This window comes from Ochlerotatus camptorhynchus, unplaced genomic scaffold, assembly GCF_037179485.1.
Source record: "Ochlerotatus camptorhynchus isolate MF236.1 unplaced genomic scaffold, CSIRO-AGI_Acam_v1.1 ptg000099l, whole genome shotgun sequence".
Taxonomy (NCBI): Eukaryota; Metazoa; Arthropoda; class Insecta; order Diptera; family Culicidae; genus Ochlerotatus; species Ochlerotatus camptorhynchus.
In genome coordinates, this window is record NW_027040589.1 from 2,280,460 (window position 1) to 2,301,749 (window position 21,290).

Here is a 21,290-nt window from a genome sequence, read left to right on the forward strand (position 1 = left end):
TATCGTTCAAGCAGTTTTGAATTGGATCAATTTGTTGAATGGCTTTACATTAGGTTAATTTAGAGTAGGGGTTAATATCATAGGCATAAAGGTTTGATGAGCTTCACTTTTAAGTTTCTTGTTTAACTCCTGCGGGAGTTTTTTCAGGGATTGACAATTTTCAATGTTTAGGAACTCTAAAAAAAAAATGTATCAAGACAGATCAGAAAATTGAAGGGCAGTTCAAAAAATTTCTAAAAAATTGCAGAAACCGTAATTTCCGGAAACTTTGGTTTGCTCAGAGAAAATTTCTGGAACGGAATACAAATTTTATAAACATCCAGAAAATGTGAGAGTATTTCAAGGGTGTTATATCATGGAAATTTCAAGATCTAAAAAAATTCGAAAATTTAGCTAACTTGATTAGAGAACACCAACGAAGTTTCATTAATTGAAAAATGCTAGAACTTTTAACAAGCACCAATATTTTCAAGAAAATCCAGAGAACTTTTAAGAAATTTAGATATTTTTAGATTGTTTCATTATATTCAGTAAAGTTCCGAGTACTTCGAGGACGATCAGATAACATCAGAAATGTAACATTAACTTAAGGAAATTTGCAGCGACTTACAAGAAGTGCCTTAGAATTATGGGATATTCCGAGAATTCTATGATTCATCCGAAAACTTTAGAAGTTTCAGGGAATTATAAATTTATATCAGAAAATTTACCGGAATATGTGATCAATTTAGAGAATTTAAGGTAAGCATAGAAAACTTCTGGAATGTCTAGGATTTTCAGGGAAAATTGGTGATTTAAGGCAATGTTCCGTGAGCGTTTATAAACTTTATAAAACTTAAGGAAAATTGTAGAACTTAAAGGCAATTAAATCAATTCCAGTCAAATGGTGGGTTCTTTTAAAAAAATACTAAGATAGGGTAGCATAAAGAATTTTAAGGAAATTGAGAAATATTTTGGACAGTTTTAAAAACATCAGGAAACTCTAGACTGTTGAACAAGTTATGAATTAGTTTTGTTGGTTGCGCTACGTCGGACCCGATGCGCCCCGATGATAACGGTGCTGACCATCCCACGTCAACAGCGACCCGGACGAATATGAACCTAGTGAAAAAACAACAAAAACAAACATCAAGGGAACAATAGACGTAAAGGTGGACTGAATGAAAAATTACACATTATTAAACTATCTTAATGTTAAAATTTCTTATGTTTGAACTTATCTACTTACGAGCTTATATAAAAATTGATAAGGTACTAGTTATAAAAGTGAATTCTTAACGATAAGAGTGAATCATGGATTCTAACCTAAAAACTATTATTACTGCTAAACCGTTTTGCTACATAAATTTAGTGAACTTAGTCTACTTAACTTAATTATCTATTCAAAACTTAGTTACCTAAAAAGCTAAATTATCTACGGATTGAGTTATACAGAACAAAGATACTGGATATTACCATAGAGGTAACTCTAAGATCAGAAGGTCCCGAAGAAACGTGCTCAACTTTTTGGTTCAGCTCTGGTACTCTTTTCGGTCCTAAGCTAATCGATGCACCCCTCGAAACATTGGGAAATCCACGAGCCCCTCATTTTATCTGTCAAACTTTCATAGCGAATCAAAACAAACATAGTGTAGTACTAGAATTTCAACTAGAATGGGGTACGTTAATCGATTTGCTTGGGACCAATACGTTATTTAGTTTCCACCGGTTGATATTACTCTGTATCATAACGGTAGAGGCTCGAGTAGAGACAAATATTAAATGTACGGCACGGTGCCAACGAACAAGTTATCAAGTTTGAGTGGTAGTGAACACTAAAGTTAGAAATTAAAATCTATCCTAAATTCAGTATTAAAGCTAATATGTTGCAATTTCGACAGGAATTTTGTTATTTACCAATAAACCGGAACTCGGAACGGAATCTTTACAACTACCTCCCAACATCTTACAAAATTCTTTAAGACCATCGAGGATGTCACGCAAATCATCAACCGGCTCCAGGTCAGAATTGAGTTCTGCCATGGGTGCTGTGAGCCAGCTTGGAATTGGACTCTCGATTCCAAATCAAAGAGTCCAATTCCATAATTCGACTGCTCTTCAAGTAACTACAGCTGCAGGAATCTAGGGTTCTCGACTGGTAGCTGCTGCCCCCAATAGCCCTGAACCGTCATTCACCACGGAAAACCAGTATCGAAATCCTTCAGTGCCAGCGAATTACATTCATGATGGAGATTCAACTTCATACCACAATTTCAGAAATCCTGATGCAGACTATCGCGACCGTTGTCAGGTGGCAGCACGTCAGGCCGTATCTAAGGATTTACCTGAGTTTAACGCAAATCCTAAAGATTGGCCGTTATTCTTTTCCATGTACACTCCCTCAACGCAAATGTGCGGCTTCTCTAACAAGGAAAACATGCTTCGGCTTCGGAAATGTCTAAAGGGAAAGGCCGATGCCGACTACTACATCCGTCAAACGTTTGTAGTGTAATGTCCACATTGAAAATGCTCTATGGTAGACCAGAAGCAATCGTTCAGGCATCAATCAGGAAGATCCGTTCGTTACCATCGCCACAAGTAGAGAAGCTTGACACTGTGGTCAATTTTGCATTACCGGTTGAAAACTTGGTAGCTACGATAGAGGCATGCGGAGTCGAGGATTTCATCTACAATGCGGCTTTGAAAGTTGAACTGGTGGAACGTCTTCCCCGAGGGTTGAAGCTGGATTGGGCAAAATATTCTAGGAATAACCCAGCACCAAAGCTATTACACTTCAGTCAGTGGCTGTATTCAATCGCAAAGAAGTCGTGGAGCAAAGTATGACGGATTTATTAATGTCCACTCGGACGCAGAACCAGAACGATCCCGATCAATACCAGCAAAGACACGGGCTGTCCAAGGATCATCTTTGGAGCCAATGCAACAGAATGCACCACATGCAAAGATAGCTGTACCACAGTTGCCAAGTGTAAACGATTTGCCGAACTAAGTCTAGATGCTAAATGGGCTGTTGTACGGGAGGCAAAGCTATGCCGTAAATGCCTGCGGAAGCACAATGGTTCATGCAGGCAGCAGAAACCTTGTGGGATTAAAGGATGCATTTTTTACGAAAAGTAGGAGGCACCAGCTACTGAAAGCTGCAACGCCCATCAAGCTCAAACCAGTGAAGTGCTGTTTAGAATTGTTCCCGTGTTGCTCCATGGTCCATCAAAAGTTGTCCGGACGTACGCGTTCATAGACGACGGTTCTGAGCTGACGCTGATGAAGGATAGCCTAGCAGATGAGCTAGGAGTAAAAGGGCCTTGATCGCCGCTGTGCTTAAAATGGACAGCGGAAAGTAGAGGTGCAAATATCAGCCATAGGAAGTGCAGTCGAATGTGCATACGATTCAAGACTTACAACTTCGGCCGCAAACATTAGTGTACTCTGAGTTGCTGCAACGGAATCCTACAATAACGTCTGTCCTCGAATCCTGATTGGTCTTGACCATGCGTCGCTGTTCACACGATTAAAGTGTGTGAGTGTCAACTTGAATCGGACGATAATCTGCACACTGCCATGAAAACCTACTTCACTCTAGATAGTCTTGGGGATGCAAAACCAGAAAAGATTCTGCGGTCACAGGAGGACCAACGCGCAATGGAGATGCTCGAAAAGCTGACCATCCCAAAAGAAGGGCGGTACGAAGCAGGGCTCCTCTGGAAGTACGACGATGTTCGCTTTCCGAATAGCGCGATACGGAGTTTACTGAATCCGTGTTGACAAAGATGGGTGAATATATGGAAAAAGGCTTCGTTCGGAAGCTGACGGATGATGAACTCAACACACATCAGTCTCAGAAATGGTACTTGCCCGTATTCCCTGTTGTGAACCCCAACAAGCCAGGTATACTACGGCTAGTATTGGATGCAGCTGCTCCTGCTTATGGCGTTACTCTCAATTCACTGCTACTCAAGGGCCCTTATCTGTTGACGTCGCTACGTCCAGTTTCGAAAGTTCCGGATCGCAATTTGCGGGAATATCCGGGAGATGTATCTGCAGGTTCTACTGAGGCAAGATGTTCGACTGTGCTTTTTTTTTGGAAGGCTAATGAAGGCAACGCGGATCCTAGCGTATACATAATGTTGGTGTTACCGTTTGGAGTGTCGTGCGCTCCAAGCATTGCACAGTACGTCAAAAATACCAACGCTCAGCGATTTGAGAAGGACCACCCTATCGCTGTTTCAACATAATGTCGATGGCATGCTTGTAAGTGTTGAAAATGAACAAGAAGCAGTAGACCTAACACGGGAAGTGAAGAAAATTCATGCAGAAGCCGGCTTTGCAAAGAGAAACTGGATCTCAAACTGCCCGGCTGCTTTGGAGGCGTTGCATGAGCGAAAGACGGAAGAGAAGGACCTCAAAATGGCAGAAGGGGTAGCAACCGAAAAAGTTCTTGGGATGTGGTGGAATACGTCAACTGACTGCTTCACCTTCAAGGTTTCGCCTCGGTACGATCCTGAGCTAATGTCTGGGCAGCAGAAACCAACGAAACGGGAAGTGCTTAGGACCATGATGATGACATTCGACCTTTTAGGACTTATCGGCCATTTCTTAATGTTCCTGAAGATGGTACTGCAGGAAATTTGGAGAACGTTAGTCGGATGGGATGACCCCATCGAAGAAAAACAATTTGAGATGTGGTTGCAGTAGCAAAGGTAGAAACACCGCGGTGCTATACAGGACGGCTACATCAGTTGGAAGTTCCAGTAAAGTCCAAATGCACATATTCGTCGACGCTAGCGAGAATGGTTTCGCTGCAGTGGCGTATCTGCGATTTGAGGAGGGACCCATCATCGAAACTGCTCCGATAGGATCGAAGACTCGTATTGCACCATAAAATTTGCTCAACTACCACCCAACAAGTTTCGATAATTTGAGCTTCAGACAAACCTTGAGAACTTCAGTGAAAATCATAGAACTATATTAATTATTCCGCTGCGGAAGCTTAAAGAAGATCCTGAAATTTCAGAATAACTTCGAAAACTTCACAGAAATACAGAGATCTTCAGAAACATTTCGAGAACTTCATAAAAGTCTATTGAACTTAAGGGAAGATCCGAAATATCGCCCCCCCCCCCCCTCAAATAAGTTTAGTTAAGCTCCAAAAACAATGGAAATTTCAGGGGAGTTCAGTTCCATTAGTTTCACTAAATTAGTGGAAAATTCAAAAAGTTGCCAGATTTTCAGAGAACTTTAGAGATGTTAAGAAAATCATTGAGGTTTTCACAGTAGTCCAGAAGTTCACGCAAGCTTAATAATTTTTAGAACTGTTCAATTAAATTCATGGAAGTACAACAAGCTTCATGAGAACTGCAAACACTTCAAAGAAGTTCCGAGAACTTCGAGAAAGATATCGCTAATAAAGCTCTAAACAAAAAAAAAAAACTTCAAGAAAGAACAGATATCCTAAGAGTAGAGATATTCCAGAGAAGGGAAATTACATAAATTAAAAAAAAAATTTGAGAAATTCAGTGATTTGTTAACACTTAAGAGAAGATTCATGATCGATAGGAAAATTGTGGAAACTTTAGGAAGTTCGAAAAATTTTAGAGAAGTTAAAAAATATGATGAGGTATTGCGAGCATCAGCCTAGTTTCTCAAACCCCAAAAGAACTTCAAGGCAGTTTGATTAACTTCAGGAATATTTTGAAAATTCGCTTGGAGTTTACTATCTTAGGCTTAGGCTTCACATGAAGTCTAAAATTCCTCAGAACTGTTGAATAGATTGCAGTAGATGTTTTTCTCATAGATTTTTTCCCAGAAATCCCGTGGAATGAGGTCCTTAGAAATTATAATAAAATTCCATGAGCCTTAAAACTGTACAAGGAATTTGACTCCAGATTCTTGAAAATTTCTTGAAATATTATAACTTTTCAGTTCAGAATTTATAAAGTTTGTAGGAAATATGCATATTCTAGAACAAAAAAAAAAAACATTTGAAGCCTCTGAATTTTAAAAATGTATTTGTCCATTCTGGATCTATAAAGTTCAATGTGTGAATGAAAATAACTAGGAATATTAAATGTTTTTATTTTAAAGTGTTTATGAGAATCTAATTGAATAAGTCTAAAACATCAAACTTTATTTGGTATGCCATCAGAACGGCTAATTTTCTTCTCTTAGTTACTTTTTTACAACTATAAGTCACTATGTGGTCACTTAATTCTTCAACATGGTCACTAAAATCACTATTTTTGACATCATTGAACGCTACCAGCCCTGATGTTGCATCAGTACCTACGAGTGAGTGATATACCTACGAGTCCAAGCTGTAACTCATAGGTATATCACTCGTTCGTAGGCAATGACTTTTACATAAGCTCCAGCCCAATAGGCTTCGTGGTGTTAGTGACATTTGGAAATGTTTGGTGGTGTTTGAATTTCTTCGCAATGTTCATCTATTTACCTGAAACAGCTGTTTGTAGTGACATCATGGCCTACGAACGAGTGATATACCTATGAGTTACAGCTTAGACTCGTAGGTATATCACTCACTCCTAGGTACGATATAATGCTTCACATAAAACAAGGAATCTCGCGTAACATTTGAAAAGGGCCTATCCTCGTTGATCGATTCTCTTCAAGGACTTTCCCGTTGGTTTACCACGGCATCATAAACGTATTTCTCACTAAGCAGACCACACTAAATGGGAAATTCATTTGCAGTCGGGCTATTCGCGAAAGAGAGAATCGTGTTACGCGAGGAATGCTATGAAAGAAATTATCAGTTAGAAAACAAAGTTTCCTACTAGAACAGTTGAATCGAAGAATAACTAAAAATGAAACGTAAGTGTTCAATGTGTGGTGTTTGGATGTTGAGTTCATGTGCCAGAAAAATCACCAATAAACTGTACGATTATGCAGTGGAAAAAAAGATTAAAATAGATGAGAGTAGCTCCTTCATTTGTCAACGTTGCTACCACAAACTGTATGAACCCAATGATACCGTGACCATAGAAGCCGTTGCAGGACCATCCAGAATCGCTGCTTCAGGTACGTTATTTGAAACTTCATGTGATTCTTCTTTAAATTTCAAAGCTGTTATTCAAACTACTTGCTTAAACTCTTCATTTTCACGTCAAAAGCAATTTGAAAGCTACAGAATACATCAGCATCTGTGATTTTTCGGAGAATTATTCTTTCGTTGTGCAGGATGCAGTTCAAGGCTTTCATTGGGCAAACGCTATTTATTTTAAAGACGAAGAATCGAACGATTTTAAATTTACTAGTTTTATTGCAATTGCTGATTCCACTAAACGTAATCATGAAGTGCTACCATCGCATCTGACCATCATCTCCTGGTCGGTGAGATCCGCCTAGGCATTGCGCGGGTGTGAAGTGAAGTGAAGCAGCAGTGAAGAGATCGTTCGTCGAAGAACTCGAGGCTCGCGCAGCTAATATTCCGGAAGGTGGCAGCGTAGAAGAACAGTGGACGAGCATCAAGAATGCCTTTATTGAAACAAGCGAGAACAACCTGGGTGAGCTGCGTACTCAGAGGAAGAAGTGGATCACCGATGAAACCTGGAGGAAGATCGAGGAGCGGAGGGAGGCAAAAGCCGCGATAGAGCGAGCAAGGACCCGAGAGCGGTATTAGGCTCTAGAATAGGAAGTTAAGCGTTCCTGTATACGGAACAAGCGAGCGTGGGTGGACTCCCTGGCTGATGAAGGGGAGAAAGCCGCAGCAACTGGTGATATCCACTTTCTCTATGATGTTTCACGACGCCTGAGCGGGGCAAGGATGAACCCAAGGATCCCTGTGAAAGACGCGACTGGGCAGTTGCTCACCGACCCCACTGACCAGTTGAAACGTTGGTTTGAGCACTTTGAAGCTGTTCTCGAAGTTTCAACGGTCAACCAACCATCAACATCTCGGCATGATCCACCAAGGGTGAGGCGCGTTACTCGCGTCAACACTGAAGCTCCATCATTGCAGGAGATAGAAGCAGCCATCCGAAGTATGAAGTCCAACAAAGCCCCGGGGGTCGATCGCATATCAGCAGAGATGCTCAAAGCTGACCCCATGCTATCCTCACAAATGTCTTGGTAAAAGTCCCCAAGAAGAGGGATCCAACTGTATGCGACAACTGGCGATGCATCATGTTACTGTGTATTGTTCTCAAAGTTCTGTGTAAAAATTGTCCTCAATCGGATACAGGAGAAGATCGACGCGACTCTCCGACGACAGCAAGCAGGATTCCGTGCTGGAAGATCCTGTGTGGACCATATTGTCACGCTCCGCATCATCTTGAAGCAGGTCAATGAGTTACGAAAGTCCCTGTACTTGGTATTCATTGACTACGAAAAAGCTTTCGACCGACTAAACCACGAACACTTGTGGGGCGCTCTGAGACGCAAGGGAGTCCCTGATAAGATCGTCAACCTCATCGAAGCGCAGTACGAGGCTTTCACATGTGTGCGTTTGACTTTGTACTGTCGCATTAATGGCCCTTCGCTCATTTTCAACTTCTATTCAATTTTCATACTGCCGTACTCCAACGGAACTATCGACCTACCCTCTTCTAAGATCATTCTCTAGCTAATAAATTATCACACTAAAGCTTCATGATAGCATTTGCAACCAATTCCGATAAATAGATCGGCCAAAGAATATGAAGAAACTTTACCCAAGACACTATATACGTAAAACTGACGGTTTGGGCGCAAATTTGTTTGTCTTCCTAAATACGACATTGGGACCATTCATTGTGCTAAAAATCTAATAAACCAATAAAAAAAAAAACAACATTATCCATCTACACATCAATGGTCAGACATCAATTTTCGGCATCTACACGTCGGCCACCTTCCTAAAATACCCATATAGTAGTGGGGTCTTTGGCAGTTTTTTTTCTGAAATCAATGGCCGATATTGTGAATTACAAAATGGCGTCAAGCATCGATTTTTTTAGGATGTACACGTCTTCCCCGTTCCGAAAATACCCATATTTTAGGGTATTTGACAGTTTTTCAGAAACCAATGGTCGCCATCTTGGATTTTAAAATGGCGACATACATCGATTTGCAGGATGTACACGTCAAACCCGTTTTTAAAATACCCATACTGTAGGGTATTTGACAGTTTATCTTAAACCAATGGCCGCCATCTTGAATTCCAGAATGGCGTCAAGCATCGATTTTCGGGATGTACACATCGTAACCGTTCCTAAATACACATATTGTAGGGTATTATACAGTTTTTCAGAAACCAATGGTTGCCATCTTGGATTTCAAAATGGCGTCAGACATCGATTTTCAGGATGTACACGTCAAACTCGTTCTTAAAATACCCATATTGTAGGATATTTGACAGTTTATCTTAAACCAATGGCCGCCATCTTGGATTCCAAAATGGCGTCGGACATTGATTTTTAGCATCTACACGTCTTCCCCGTTCCGAAAATATCCATATTGTAGGGTATTTGAAGTTTTTCAGATTATGAGAGCCGCCATCTTGGATTACAAAATGGCGTCAGACATCGATTTTTAGGATGTACACGTCAAACTCGTTCTTAAAATACCCATATTGTAGGATATTTGACAGTTTATCTTAAACTAATGGCCGCCATCTTGGATTCCAAAATGGCGTTGGGCATTGATTTTTAGCAACTACAAGTCTTCCCCGTTCCGAAAATACCCATATTGTAGGGTATTTGACAGTTTTTCAGAAACCAATGGTCGCCATCTTGGATTCCAAAATGGCGTCAGACATCGATTTTCAGGATGTACACGTCAAACCCGTTCTTAAAATCCCCATATTGTAGGATATTTGACAGTTTATCTTAAACCAATGGCCGCCATCTTGGATTCCAAAATGGCGTCGGACATTGATTTTTGGCATTTACACGTCTTCCCCGTTCCGAAAATATCCATATTGTAGGGTATTTGACAGTTTTTCAGATTATGAGAGCCGCCATCTTGGATTACAAAATGGCGTCGGACATCGATTTTCGGCATCTACGTGTCGTCCCCGTTCCGAAAATAATATAGGGTATTTCCGGAGAACTTCGAGATTAGGGTGTAATTGCTTTTGTAAACAAACACGCCAATCGCCGATTTCTCGCGAATTAAATCTCAATCTTAAAAACTAATAACACATACCGGTAGAGGAATGATTTTTATTTCATTTGGTATAGTTTGTTCGTAAGGTTGAGCTTTTTTAATGAGAAATCGCGATTGACGTGTTTGTTTACAAAAGCAATTACGCCCAAATCTCAAAGTTGTCCGGATTTGACAATTTTTCGAAGTAAATGGCCGCCATCTTGGATGTAAAAATGGCATCAGACATCGATTTTCGCGATGTTCCGAAAATACCCATATTGCAGGGAATTTAATAGCTTTTCCGAATCTGAGAGCCGCCAATACCGATATTGTAAGGTATTTGACGAAAATACCCATATTGTAGGGTATTTGACAGTTTATCTGAAAACAATGGATTCCAAACTGGCGTCGAACATTGATTTTCGGTATCTTCACTGCGTCCTCGTTCCAAAAATACCCATCACTAGAAATCACTTGCTTCCAAACACAAAGTTCAGCACCAAGATTCAAGCTACTTCGAGTCAGAGGGGAAATCAAGTCAAAACGACACAATTCCAGTTAGTTGCGTGAAAGTAATGAAGGCCTATGTGATTTTTCGTAGCTTTTAGTTTTCGGATTTGAAAGATCGTCGGTTGCAGTGGCTTGCTTACTGAGCAGAAAACGCGGTCCCAGGTCCTTTAATATTAAATAGAACTATGGTCAAATCGCTTGTTTATCGTGTATTAGGGGCTCGGTGGCCTTAAAGCGACCGTTTTTGCTTGCAGAACATCATCATCAGTCTATCAGGCCCATCCACATGCAAGATTCGTCAATCGTTTTATTTGTTAATACGATTACATGGTAATTAAAGCAACTCAATGATTTAAAAGGAGCTCGTTTGCCTAGTGGCAAACGTTTTTGCAGAGAACCGTGGATTCAATCCCATGCTCCTTCGCGTTTTATGATCGTTAGGATATCAATTCAGCGTATCGTTTACCAAAACGAACCCTGCTGCTAACCAACCCTCTTACCCAACATCCCAGTGATTAATCGTGGAAGTGCAGAGGACTCCTCGGCTTCCATCAAAGCAAGTGTCACGTCAACAAATTCCTACCCATTCCTTTCTTGACCTGCGACTCTGCATTTTTTCCTAAATCCAATTCCGTTTATCTTAACTTTAGCTCAAGCGTAGGCTCAACTTGAATGACTTCTAACCGAATCCATTTTCGCCCCCTTTCCCACAGATCGCACCAGAGCCACGTCCAACGACAGCCCGGCTTCCAGTATGACCGACTCTCCCATCCCGATGGAAGACGGTTCCGATCAGGAGCTGTCCCATAGCCAGCAGCTGGAATCAATCAACAGCATCCATGTCGGCAGCAATCGACTCCCAAACGGCATCCTGCCAGTGCTCAGCGATAGCAACGAAGTAACCGTCCTACGGGATGAAAACAGTCGACTGCTGACCACACTGTTGGACTACAAAAAAATGCTGGACAGTAACAAACTGCGCTATGGCACCGTAAAGCGCGAGTACTATGCAGCCAAGAAGCGCCTGAAGCGATTGGCCGACAAATTGCAAGCTACTACTGCCAATCCTGCTGTCTCAGTTGCTGCTGCACACAATTCCGGGAGTAGCGAGAGCGGGGGAAGTACCCCGGCCCAGCCGATTCCCGCCGCTGTGGATGAAGAAATCCGAAAGAAGTGGAAGGAACCGAATCTGAAGGCGGCTGTCAAGCTGAAGGCCGCCATCGGGGTGCAGTCGTACCAGTCGTTGATTCGCGACGGGGAACTGCAGCTGCCAAGTTTGCGCACGATATCGCGCTATGTGGATGCACTTAAAAAAGCCGGTCTGAAGCCGAACTACGATTTCAACGTGCGGGACTCGGATGCCACCGTGGGCAATGTGTTCGTCGAGGAGGAAGAGGAGGACAGTGCCGATGTGGATCACAACCGGAATCAGCACCTGGGCAAGTTGCAGTTTTCGAGGGACGTTTCCGATGCGGAGGATCCGGTCAATTGCACGGGTGAGTTGAAGATAGAATGCATTGCATGATTGATTACGGTACAATGACTGTTGCGGAGCGAAGCGAAAGGATTTTCGAACCGGTATTTTGAAAGGAGAACTCCTTTCTCCTTTCAGTTGCAGGTTGGATAAGAGAAGTTGTTTCTTGAAGTTTGATATTGCGTAAGCAAGAAGCCAGTCTAGTACAAAAAGGCCTAGCCTGGAGCAGGCTGAAATCCTTCCTGGCAGGACCGCACCCCACCCCTTTTCCCAGGATAAAAAAGTAATTTCTAAAGCTTCGATACCAAAATGATGACCTTTTCGGCACACATTGCTCCGATGATTGACGATGACGGTGGTGTTGATGATGATGATGATGGTAATGACGATGACGTTGGTTGAGAGAACGGTGAAAAAATCTACCCCGCTGCTGTTGGCGAGGCCGTATGTACCTATCCACAGCCACCGCTGCAGCGCAGGGACAGGACAGGACGGAAAGGTTCAGAGCACTCGCTCTGGTTGGCCTTCCTCGAAGTCCCACTAACTAAAAAAAACCGTCCATCTAGGTATTGGCTTACACAAACACATCGAAGCGCTCGACTAAAAACCAACAGGGAAACAACGCACTTCCAAAAGGGACACGGCACGGCACAGGGCTTGGTCTTGGATTCTTTTGCGCTTCCTTTCGCCGTCGCCGTCGTCGTCGTCGTTTGTGGCCTTTCTCCGCTGCCTGTGCCAAAAAGATGATGCGATGATGGGGGAGGATGGTGAGCGGCGGGTGTGAGTGAGTGAGTGAGTGTGCAGGGAGAGGGGGACACACAGAAGGAAATGAGAAGAAACTCAAGCTTAGGCTTTCAGCTGGCACACGGACGGAGGGGACTCGTCCTCGCAGCATATAACAGATGGTACTTTTTCGTGAACGTTTCCTGGCATTTGAGTGCGAAGGGCCGTTAGCTCTGCACGGCTAAAAAGAAGGGTCGTCGTCTGGGGATGTCTTGCGATAGTGGGGGGGGGGGTTTACTTTGAGTATAAAGAATTCAACAGGGTGTTCCTTTGCTAAGGGTCAAAGGACTCACGAACGGCATTGATTCAGTTTTGAAAATTCATCATCTCCTAGAAAGTCCTAAATCGCGCACCAGGTAGACGACGACAAGATGGCAAATGACAAACATTCTCCGTCTCCTTCCTACCCACCAACGCAAGACGTTGGGTGCTTGCCGCAGTTCCAGTATAGCACAGCGAAAGACGGCAGCATCCCAAGCAGGGAACGAAATTTGACCGCACATTTACCCCGGTTCGTACCTACCGCCTCTGCCGTTTCGGCTGCTGCTGCCACCCTGCCACGAACTGTGTGAGTGTATGAATTTTGTGCCGTGTCCGTGTGCGTCATCGCCTTCGCCATAGTCGCCACCACTGCCGCCGCCGCGCTCTCAAGCGAAAGGGAAAAAATGCTCCGAACCGGATGGCCGCACACCGCACCGTTGCCATCGTGTGTGCCGTTTGCCGGGGCCCGCACAGCTCACAGCGTCGAGGCCATCCCAAACCGGAATGGCAGCGGGCGGTGCGCGGCGCGGGGGGTTCGACAGCAACAGCAGCAATGCACTGAAAAAGAAGACTTTGACTCGGGTACGGCGCGGCTGTACGGTCGTCGGTCGGTCCCCTTGAGCTGAACGTTTCAGCTGCCTGCTTACCTGCTGCTGCTGCTACTCCGTGTGGCCGTCGTAAATGATGGCAATGGTGGTGGTGGTGCTGGTGATGGTGGTGTACAGGTTTCAGAAGAGGGTTTCTCAGAACTCTGTGAAATCGTTGCTCCTTCCTACGACCTGTCCTGGCCCAAACCTGGCTCCGGGGATTTGACGGCAACGGCGCAAAAAAAAAACACGGTCGAAGAGGGTCGACTGAAACTGTCCGGGGCCGAGCTGCGTTCCAGGGCGTAGGGAAGAATACCATGGCAATGGTGTAATGATGTTGATGATGATGATGATGATGATGATGATGATGATGATGATGATGATGATGATGATGGTGTGCGGGGCCAGGAAACTTTTCCTTTGTCCGTCGTTGGTTCGCACATTGCCAGGCGCGCGGATCCAAATCGGGGCACACATCAGCCCACAACATGGTCGGTGGCTGGCTGGCTGGCTGACGGGACTGGAATTTTATCGATTTTTGGCGAGAGGGACCAAGTGCGAGCTCAGGCCGAGCAGCACCACGGGAGTTTGTTATGTAAGCGAAACCGTGGCCATTTTGAGCCTCGCTTGGCTGGCGCCGACCGAGATGCTGACGCCCGTGACTCCGTCCGGTCGGTTCAGTTGGGTGATACATAATTTATGGAGTACGATTCTAGAAGCATCCACAATTGAGTTTCTCGATGTTTGGATTTAGGTGGGAACCGAAGGACACTGTTGAGGTCAAAGGAAACATTCACTTCCGGCGTCTTAACGCTTGAAGATGATTTTTTTTCTCCATTCAATTGACATCCATGAAACTTACAGCAGTTGTGACTAGAGGTGGGCAAAATAGCTCATCTGGCTGAGCGGATCAGACCCATCCAGCTGATTAAAGGGAGTCGATTCTTTTGAACAGCTCTTCAGCTCACCTTTAAATTATAGAATTTTTTACACAAATTTCACACGCGATATGGAGATGGGCTCCCAAGCGGTTTTTTAGACCCGATTCATTCAAGTCAGCTGATGACCCGTGGTTTGTTTTTTGGAACCGCAGCTTATCAGCTCACTGATATCATAAGTCTAATAGTGTATTCAGATCTGAGCGTGCATTAGCAGAGCGGAGCAGAATTTGTGTTGGAATAAGAGAGACAACTAGTAATTCTCTCCCTCTCGTACATTCGCAAAATCTCGCCCCACGCGTGAAATATCGTTCAGGACGGAATCCACCTTGATTCTCTAGCACAATTACTCCCACTATTCTCGGCTTCAGCTCCAGATCATCAGCTCAGATCTAGAGATGGACTCCCAAGCTGTTCTATAGACCCGATTCTTAAAGTCAGCTGATGACCCGCGGTTCATTTTTAGGAACCGCAGCTCATCAGTTCACTGATATCATAAGTCAAATGGTGTATTCAAATATGAGCGTGCATTTGCGGAGCGGAGCAGAATTTGTGTTGGAATGAGAGAGACAACTAGTACTTCTATCCCTCTCCTCGTACATTCGCAAAATCTCGCCCCGCGCATGAAATATCGCTCAGGACGGAATCTACCTTTAGCCGAGAATAGTGGGAGCAATTGTGCTGCAGAAATTGCTCCCACTATTCTCGGCTTCAGCTCAGATCTAGAGATGGACTCCCGAGGTGTTCTATAGACCCAACTCACTAAAGTCAGCTGATGACCCGCGGTTCATTTTTAGGAACTGCAGCTCATCAGCTCACTGATATCATAAGTCTAATGGTGTACTCAGATCAGAGCGTGCATTAACGAAGAGGAGCTTTCTCTCTCTCTATTCTCGGCTTCAGCTCTAGATCATCAGCTCAGATCCGGATCCGGAGCTGAATCGTGAAGAATCGAGAGAGAAAAAGATCCGAAGAGCTGGACGGGTCCGACAGCTGTCATCTCACTGAATCATTCGAGCCGATGATTCGGATCCGGAGATGAGCTGCTAAACTGGAGAGCTGCATTAAGCTTTTCGGTTCTTTGCTTTTGTGCGGATCTTCCGCTCCCCCAGAGAATGATGCGAGGAGAGGTGAGAGCACACATGCTGGAGAAATAAGAGCTGGGTACGTAAATACATTGGATAATACCAGTAGAAATTTAACATCGTGTAACACATGTACATATGTCTCTCTCTCTCCCATACAACCGCTTGGAAGTTTGCTTTTACGGTTGATGCTATCGATCAGTATGCACATGTTGAATTACGCGCGCATCTTGGTATACGCTGTGACTGTTCAATGCGTGCTTTTTTGAAAAATTCCGCTATAAGTCACGGATTGAATGGTTTAGATTGGCTGTGATTTCTAAAAGAATGAACCGCGGGTCATCAGCTCACTTTAGTGAATCGGGTCTTTAGAACAGCTCGGGAGCGGATCTCCCATCTCTAGTTGTGACTTGCAGTGTTGGGAAATTTGGAGATAAGTCCTGGGAGCTTTGAAGAAATTTAGGGAACTTTAGGTGAATATTGAGGAAGCTCTGGAAAAGATCAACGAATTTTATGGATCTTCAGGGTGGCAACTGAACCAGGAAAACCGGGAATTAGATTCGATCCTCAACATATTTTGTTGTTGTACTTTAATCGAATTCTGTTAATTATTATCAGGGTGACCAGTCAACCGGGACATCGGTAAAAACCGTCCATTTTGATGACAAATCGCGGAAAAATACACTTCGTCCTCTCTTTGGAAGAACAAGATTCTAAATCTTGAACAAATGTCAATACCCTTGGATTGGAGTAGATTTTCAGGATACAGTCACTTTGAAGAACTATGAAGAGAATTTTGAGGAGATTTTAGAATGAATTCTAGGAATAGCAAGATGGTATTTCAGCGAAAAATTCCAATGGAGTTTCGGGAAGAACTTTTAGAAAGTCTTGATTAGGATTCCAATTAAATTTTGTGAGTTCAGAGTAGATGTTTCAGGTTGTCCTGGGGGGAAATTCCATGTTGATTGTAGTTCATTTCTTATGATCTAAATAGGTTCTGAGAATATTTTTTAGAGAGTCCTGATGAGATTTCCAAGGCAATTTCGAGGTTTTTCCATTTCCCTGCCTGAGGTTTCTCCCCCTTCTTTTCTAAGAAGTTTCTTGCGGCATTACCCAGAAGTTTCTCCTTTTTCCCCGGAATCTTCTTCCAACTTCATCCGGATGTATTTTTACGTCTAATTATTTCCCTTGGTAATTGCTTCAGACGTGCTTCTCGTTTCTTCCGGTAAGTATTGCCGACGTCATTCCAAAACTCATCTCGCTAGTTTCTTTGAACATCTGCCGAAATTTTCAATCGATTTCCCCTGTAAGATTCTCCCGAAGTTTCTCCTGACATTTCCCAGAATTATCCTAGGGTTGGAGTATATGTCGTCTGGATTTCTGTCGGAAGATTTTTTGACAAACTGCCACTTAAAACTCTTCTGGCTTACGTTAGAAGTTTTTCCGATATTCTCCAGAAGCTTTCACTTATCTCTCTCAGGAGATTTATTTTCCAGCTTCCTTCTTCTTCCGTAAATTTTTCCAATTTGAGGAAGTTTTTCTTTTCGAATTCTCGGCAATTTCTTTTTCAAAATTCATCTGTAAGCTTCTTCAATCTTCCTCGAACATATTTTTAAAATAAAAACTGAAAGGTTTTCTCGAGGCTTCCGACTTTCCAGGAAGATGCAACTGACTACTTCCGGAAGTTTCTTTCCACATCCCTCAGAAGTTGTTAGTGGTAATTTTTTTCAAAATTCGTTCAGAAGGTTTTGCATTTTAGTTTTTTTTCCAAACTTCGCCAAAAATTTGTTCCGACATCTTTCGAAAGTTTCTCCCACGACCAGTGCTACAACTACAATTCTCTAAATCAATTGAATAAATTGGACAAAAATGAGAAAAGCAGCTATCGGCTATCAACGAAACCTCATTCGATTGGGAATATCAGTTTGCTTAGTCATTTGACGAACATTGGAACGACTTACTTACCGTACCAATCAGGCTAAGCCCTTGTTGTCTTCTGCTGTCCGAAGAAGTCGTCTCCACTCTAATCGATCCATGGCCACACTTTGCCAGCCTCGTAGTCTGCGAAGGGTCCACAGGTCGACTTCTACTTGGTCGATCCACCTTGCCCTTGAGAACCATTTTCACTGGGTCGTCGTGGGGTATTCTTACGATGTGGCCAGCCCACCGTAGTCGCCCAATTTTTGCAATTCGTGGTTCATTCGTCTCCTCCACGTTCCGTCATCGATCTGCACTCCACCGTAGATGGTACGCATAGTCCAGGTCTCGTGGCCGTAGAGTACCACCGGTCTAATCAGCGTCTAGTAGATGGTCAACTTCGTGCGGCGGCGAATTTTATTCGACCGGAGCGACCTCCGGAGTCCAAAGTAGGCACGATTCCCTGCCATAATGCGTCGTTGAATTTCGCTGCTGGTATCATTTTCGGCGGTCACCAGTGAACCCAAACACACGAACTCATCGACCATCTCGATTTCGTCACCGTCAATCTGAACTCGGGGTGGGAGTCTGTCTTCCCTAGAACCTCTTCCTTTCATGTATTTTGTCTTCGATGCGTTGATGGCAAGTCTTCAGCCTGATATACGTTTCCGCCATCGTCTCAAAGTTCCGAGCCAGGATGTCGATGTCATCGGCGAAGCCAAGAAGCTGGATGGACTTCCTGAAGATCGTGCCACTCGTGTCTATCGCAGCTCTTCTGATCACACCTTCTAACGCGATGTTGAATAGCAGACACGAAAGTCCATCACCTTGCCGTAACCCCCTTCGAGATTCAAAGGGACTCGAGAGTGTCTCCGATACCCGAACAACGCACATCACTCAGGGTGGCAAGTGAACCAGTAAAACCAGGAAATCCGGGAAAAAGTCGGGAATTTATTTTCACCAGGAAAAACCGGGAAAAAACCAGGAAGTTCATAAGTCCACCAGGAAAATAAACTTGTTTGTATAATTTAAATAGGTTTTAAATTGTATGCAGGATGTCAAAGTTTCTTTTTATAATCAGGTCAAAACTAACTATTTTGTTTAAGCTAAATCTTTCACACAACAAACATTGATAAACAAAATTTACCCTGAGAATTTAGTAAATATATTTTGTATTTATTTTTAATTTAATTTTTTTTCTCGAATCAATTGCATGTATGATTTCTAGACTAACATTTGAAAAGGGCGTAATTCCAAAATTACCATATCGAGAAAATCGCTTCTGAATTTTGATGACCTAAAAATTAATCCTATTTCACGACTTTCCATTTTCTGGATGATTTTATAAGCTTGACATATAGTTAAAAGTGTAATCTATCATCATGCATCACTAAAAACTCAAAAAAAGTTTTCTTTGTCGTGAAATCGAGAAGAAAACATCATACGCCCTGATAATTTCATACATGTTGTTACCCCCCGGATCATCCACCCTTTGAACTGCCAACACTGGTGATACGCCGTGGAAGTACACCCTCGGGATATTTTGTTTGTTGTTCCGCCTTGGTTCTTCGTTCGCAAATTTTGTGAGAGTGGAATTACGCCCGGAGATTTTTTGGTCTTCTTTTTGTTCGTTGTTTACACGTGAACTATCAATCGGATGCATTTCAAATGAATCGGGCGTGCCTAGATACTACAGAATCAATACGTTTGGCATATTAAAACGATATAATTCGTAGTTCTGGTGCAAGGCGTAACAACCAGATGCATCATAGAGTTGAAAGTTGGAAATACGCCATGTAAGAAGAAACGTTTTTGATGATTTGAAGTGATATTTTCTTCTACATTTTTGTGTTTATCGAGTAGTTTGTGAACTATTCTCTCTTTATGTGGCAAATATGGTTTGTTTACATTTTGGCTCTTACGCCCCTTTCAAATGTTAGTCTAGATTTGTGCTTAATTGATAGCAGACTTTAGCAGTGCCGTCGCGTAACTACTTTGAAGTACCTGTTCAACATGTTCAATAAAAAAAGTTCTATTTCTAAAAACTTCATATAAGACCTTCGAACTTCATGCAAGTTCTACAAAATTCGGGAAAGTCTTTCAAGTTTCAGGAAAATCCTGTGAACTACTGTGATGACCTACGACGGTCTTACGAACTTCAGGGAAGTTCTTTAATCTTTGGGGAATAACTACGAATTTTACAGAATTTTCTACAGATTTAAGGTAACATCTACGACATTTAGGCATTGCTTAAAACTTAAGGATAATCCTATGACACTTATGGATTTTTTCCGAGCTTCAGAGAAGTCTTCAATACTCTTGGGAAGTCCTCTGAACTTAACATAGTTCTCCAAGCTCAAAAAAGTTCCTAGAACTTCCGAGAAGTCGATTGAACTACAGGTAGTCCTACGAAATTCATGGGAGCTCTCCAAACTTCAGGGAATTTCCAAGAAATTAAGGAAAGACCCACAAACTTTTGGAAAACCCTTCGATATTAAAAGCCTTACGAACTTCAAGGAAGCTCTTCTAAATTAGGGTCCTCATATATTCAGTTAAGTCCTTCAAACTTCAGGGAAGTCCTCAGATCTTCGAACTTGAAGGAAGTCTTACGAACTTCTGAGAATTTCTACGAACTTCGTGGTACTTCTACGATATTTAAGAAATTCCTATGAATTTCAAAAAAAACTCCGAACTTTAGGGAAGTCCTAAGATCTTAAAAAAAAAGTCCTTCGAACTTCAGGGAAGTCCCATGAAATTCAGGCAATACAAACTTCAATGAACCCTTCAGGGAAGTTCTACGAACTTTAGGGAGTTTCTATGAACTTCAGCAGTCAGTTTTTTTTTAATAATAAGAGTTATTAAACCAGCGTTGTTTATGAAATCTTTTAATCATATGATTTTGAAATCATGTGGTAATCAAAATTCCGCTAAATAAGATCCTTAGTCGTTGACAATTTGCGGAAAATTTAAACAAACTGGAAATCCGTAAAATTGTTAGAAGCAAAGGTTCGTTTAAAGAGTCCTCATTCATATTACACTTCGCAATTTCACCTTGAGATAAACTAGCCCGTTGGCTAAAAATCTCAATAATAAAGTTAAAAAAATCGTAATTTCAAAAACAGAAACCTCAAGATTTAGGGGCTTATAGATCTCTAAATTTCAGACATTAGATAGGGCTCTGCGCTATCTTCGTCATACACCCCTAAAATCGCTCATTTTACGGGTTATCGCAAATGTTTTAGTGTCAATCGTACTTAATCTTGTAAGCAAAGATATTTTTGCACAAACATGAGTGAAAATGCTTTGCTATTATAGTTTTAGCACATAGATCGGAAATAGGCGCCATGATACGACGAAGTAGCGCGGCTCCCCTACTAGCTTTTTTACAGCAAACAATCAGATGAAGATTTCACGGGCATTCACAAGAACCTTAATACCTATTTTGGTTTGTGAAATTCCGCATTGCGCGAAGAACGATGGTACAAGGATTCACTTTATTTTTTTTTATTAAAAAATGTTTTTTAAATACATGGTTTTTAAAACCAGGAAATTTTTAAATCATTGACCAGGAAAACCACCCTGCACTGATCTTGATCGATTGTGTCGTATGCGGATTTGAAATCGATGAACAAATGATGTGTGGGCACGTTGTATT

The 21,290-nt window shown here is 42.4% G+C and overlaps 2 protein-coding genes across 2 annotated transcripts in view; both read left to right on the forward strand.

The window, feature by feature from the left end:
- The window catches only part of LOC135698958 (serine proteinase stubble), a 667,696-nt gene that overhangs the window by 435,359 nt on the left and 211,047 nt on the right, over positions 1 to 21,290 (forward strand). The window lies entirely within an intron of this gene.
- The window catches only part of LOC135698960 (uncharacterized), a 44,764-nt gene that overhangs the window by 6,225 nt on the left and 17,249 nt on the right, over positions 1 to 21,290 (forward strand). Inside the window, exon 2 of the mRNA XM_065219120.1 lies at positions 11,304 to 12,086. Within this exon, the coding sequence (XP_065075192.1) occupies positions 11,345 to 12,086 (742 nt within the window). The 5' untranslated portion in view covers positions 11,304 to 11,344. The remainder of the gene's footprint in view (positions 1 to 11,303; positions 12,087 to 21,290) is intronic.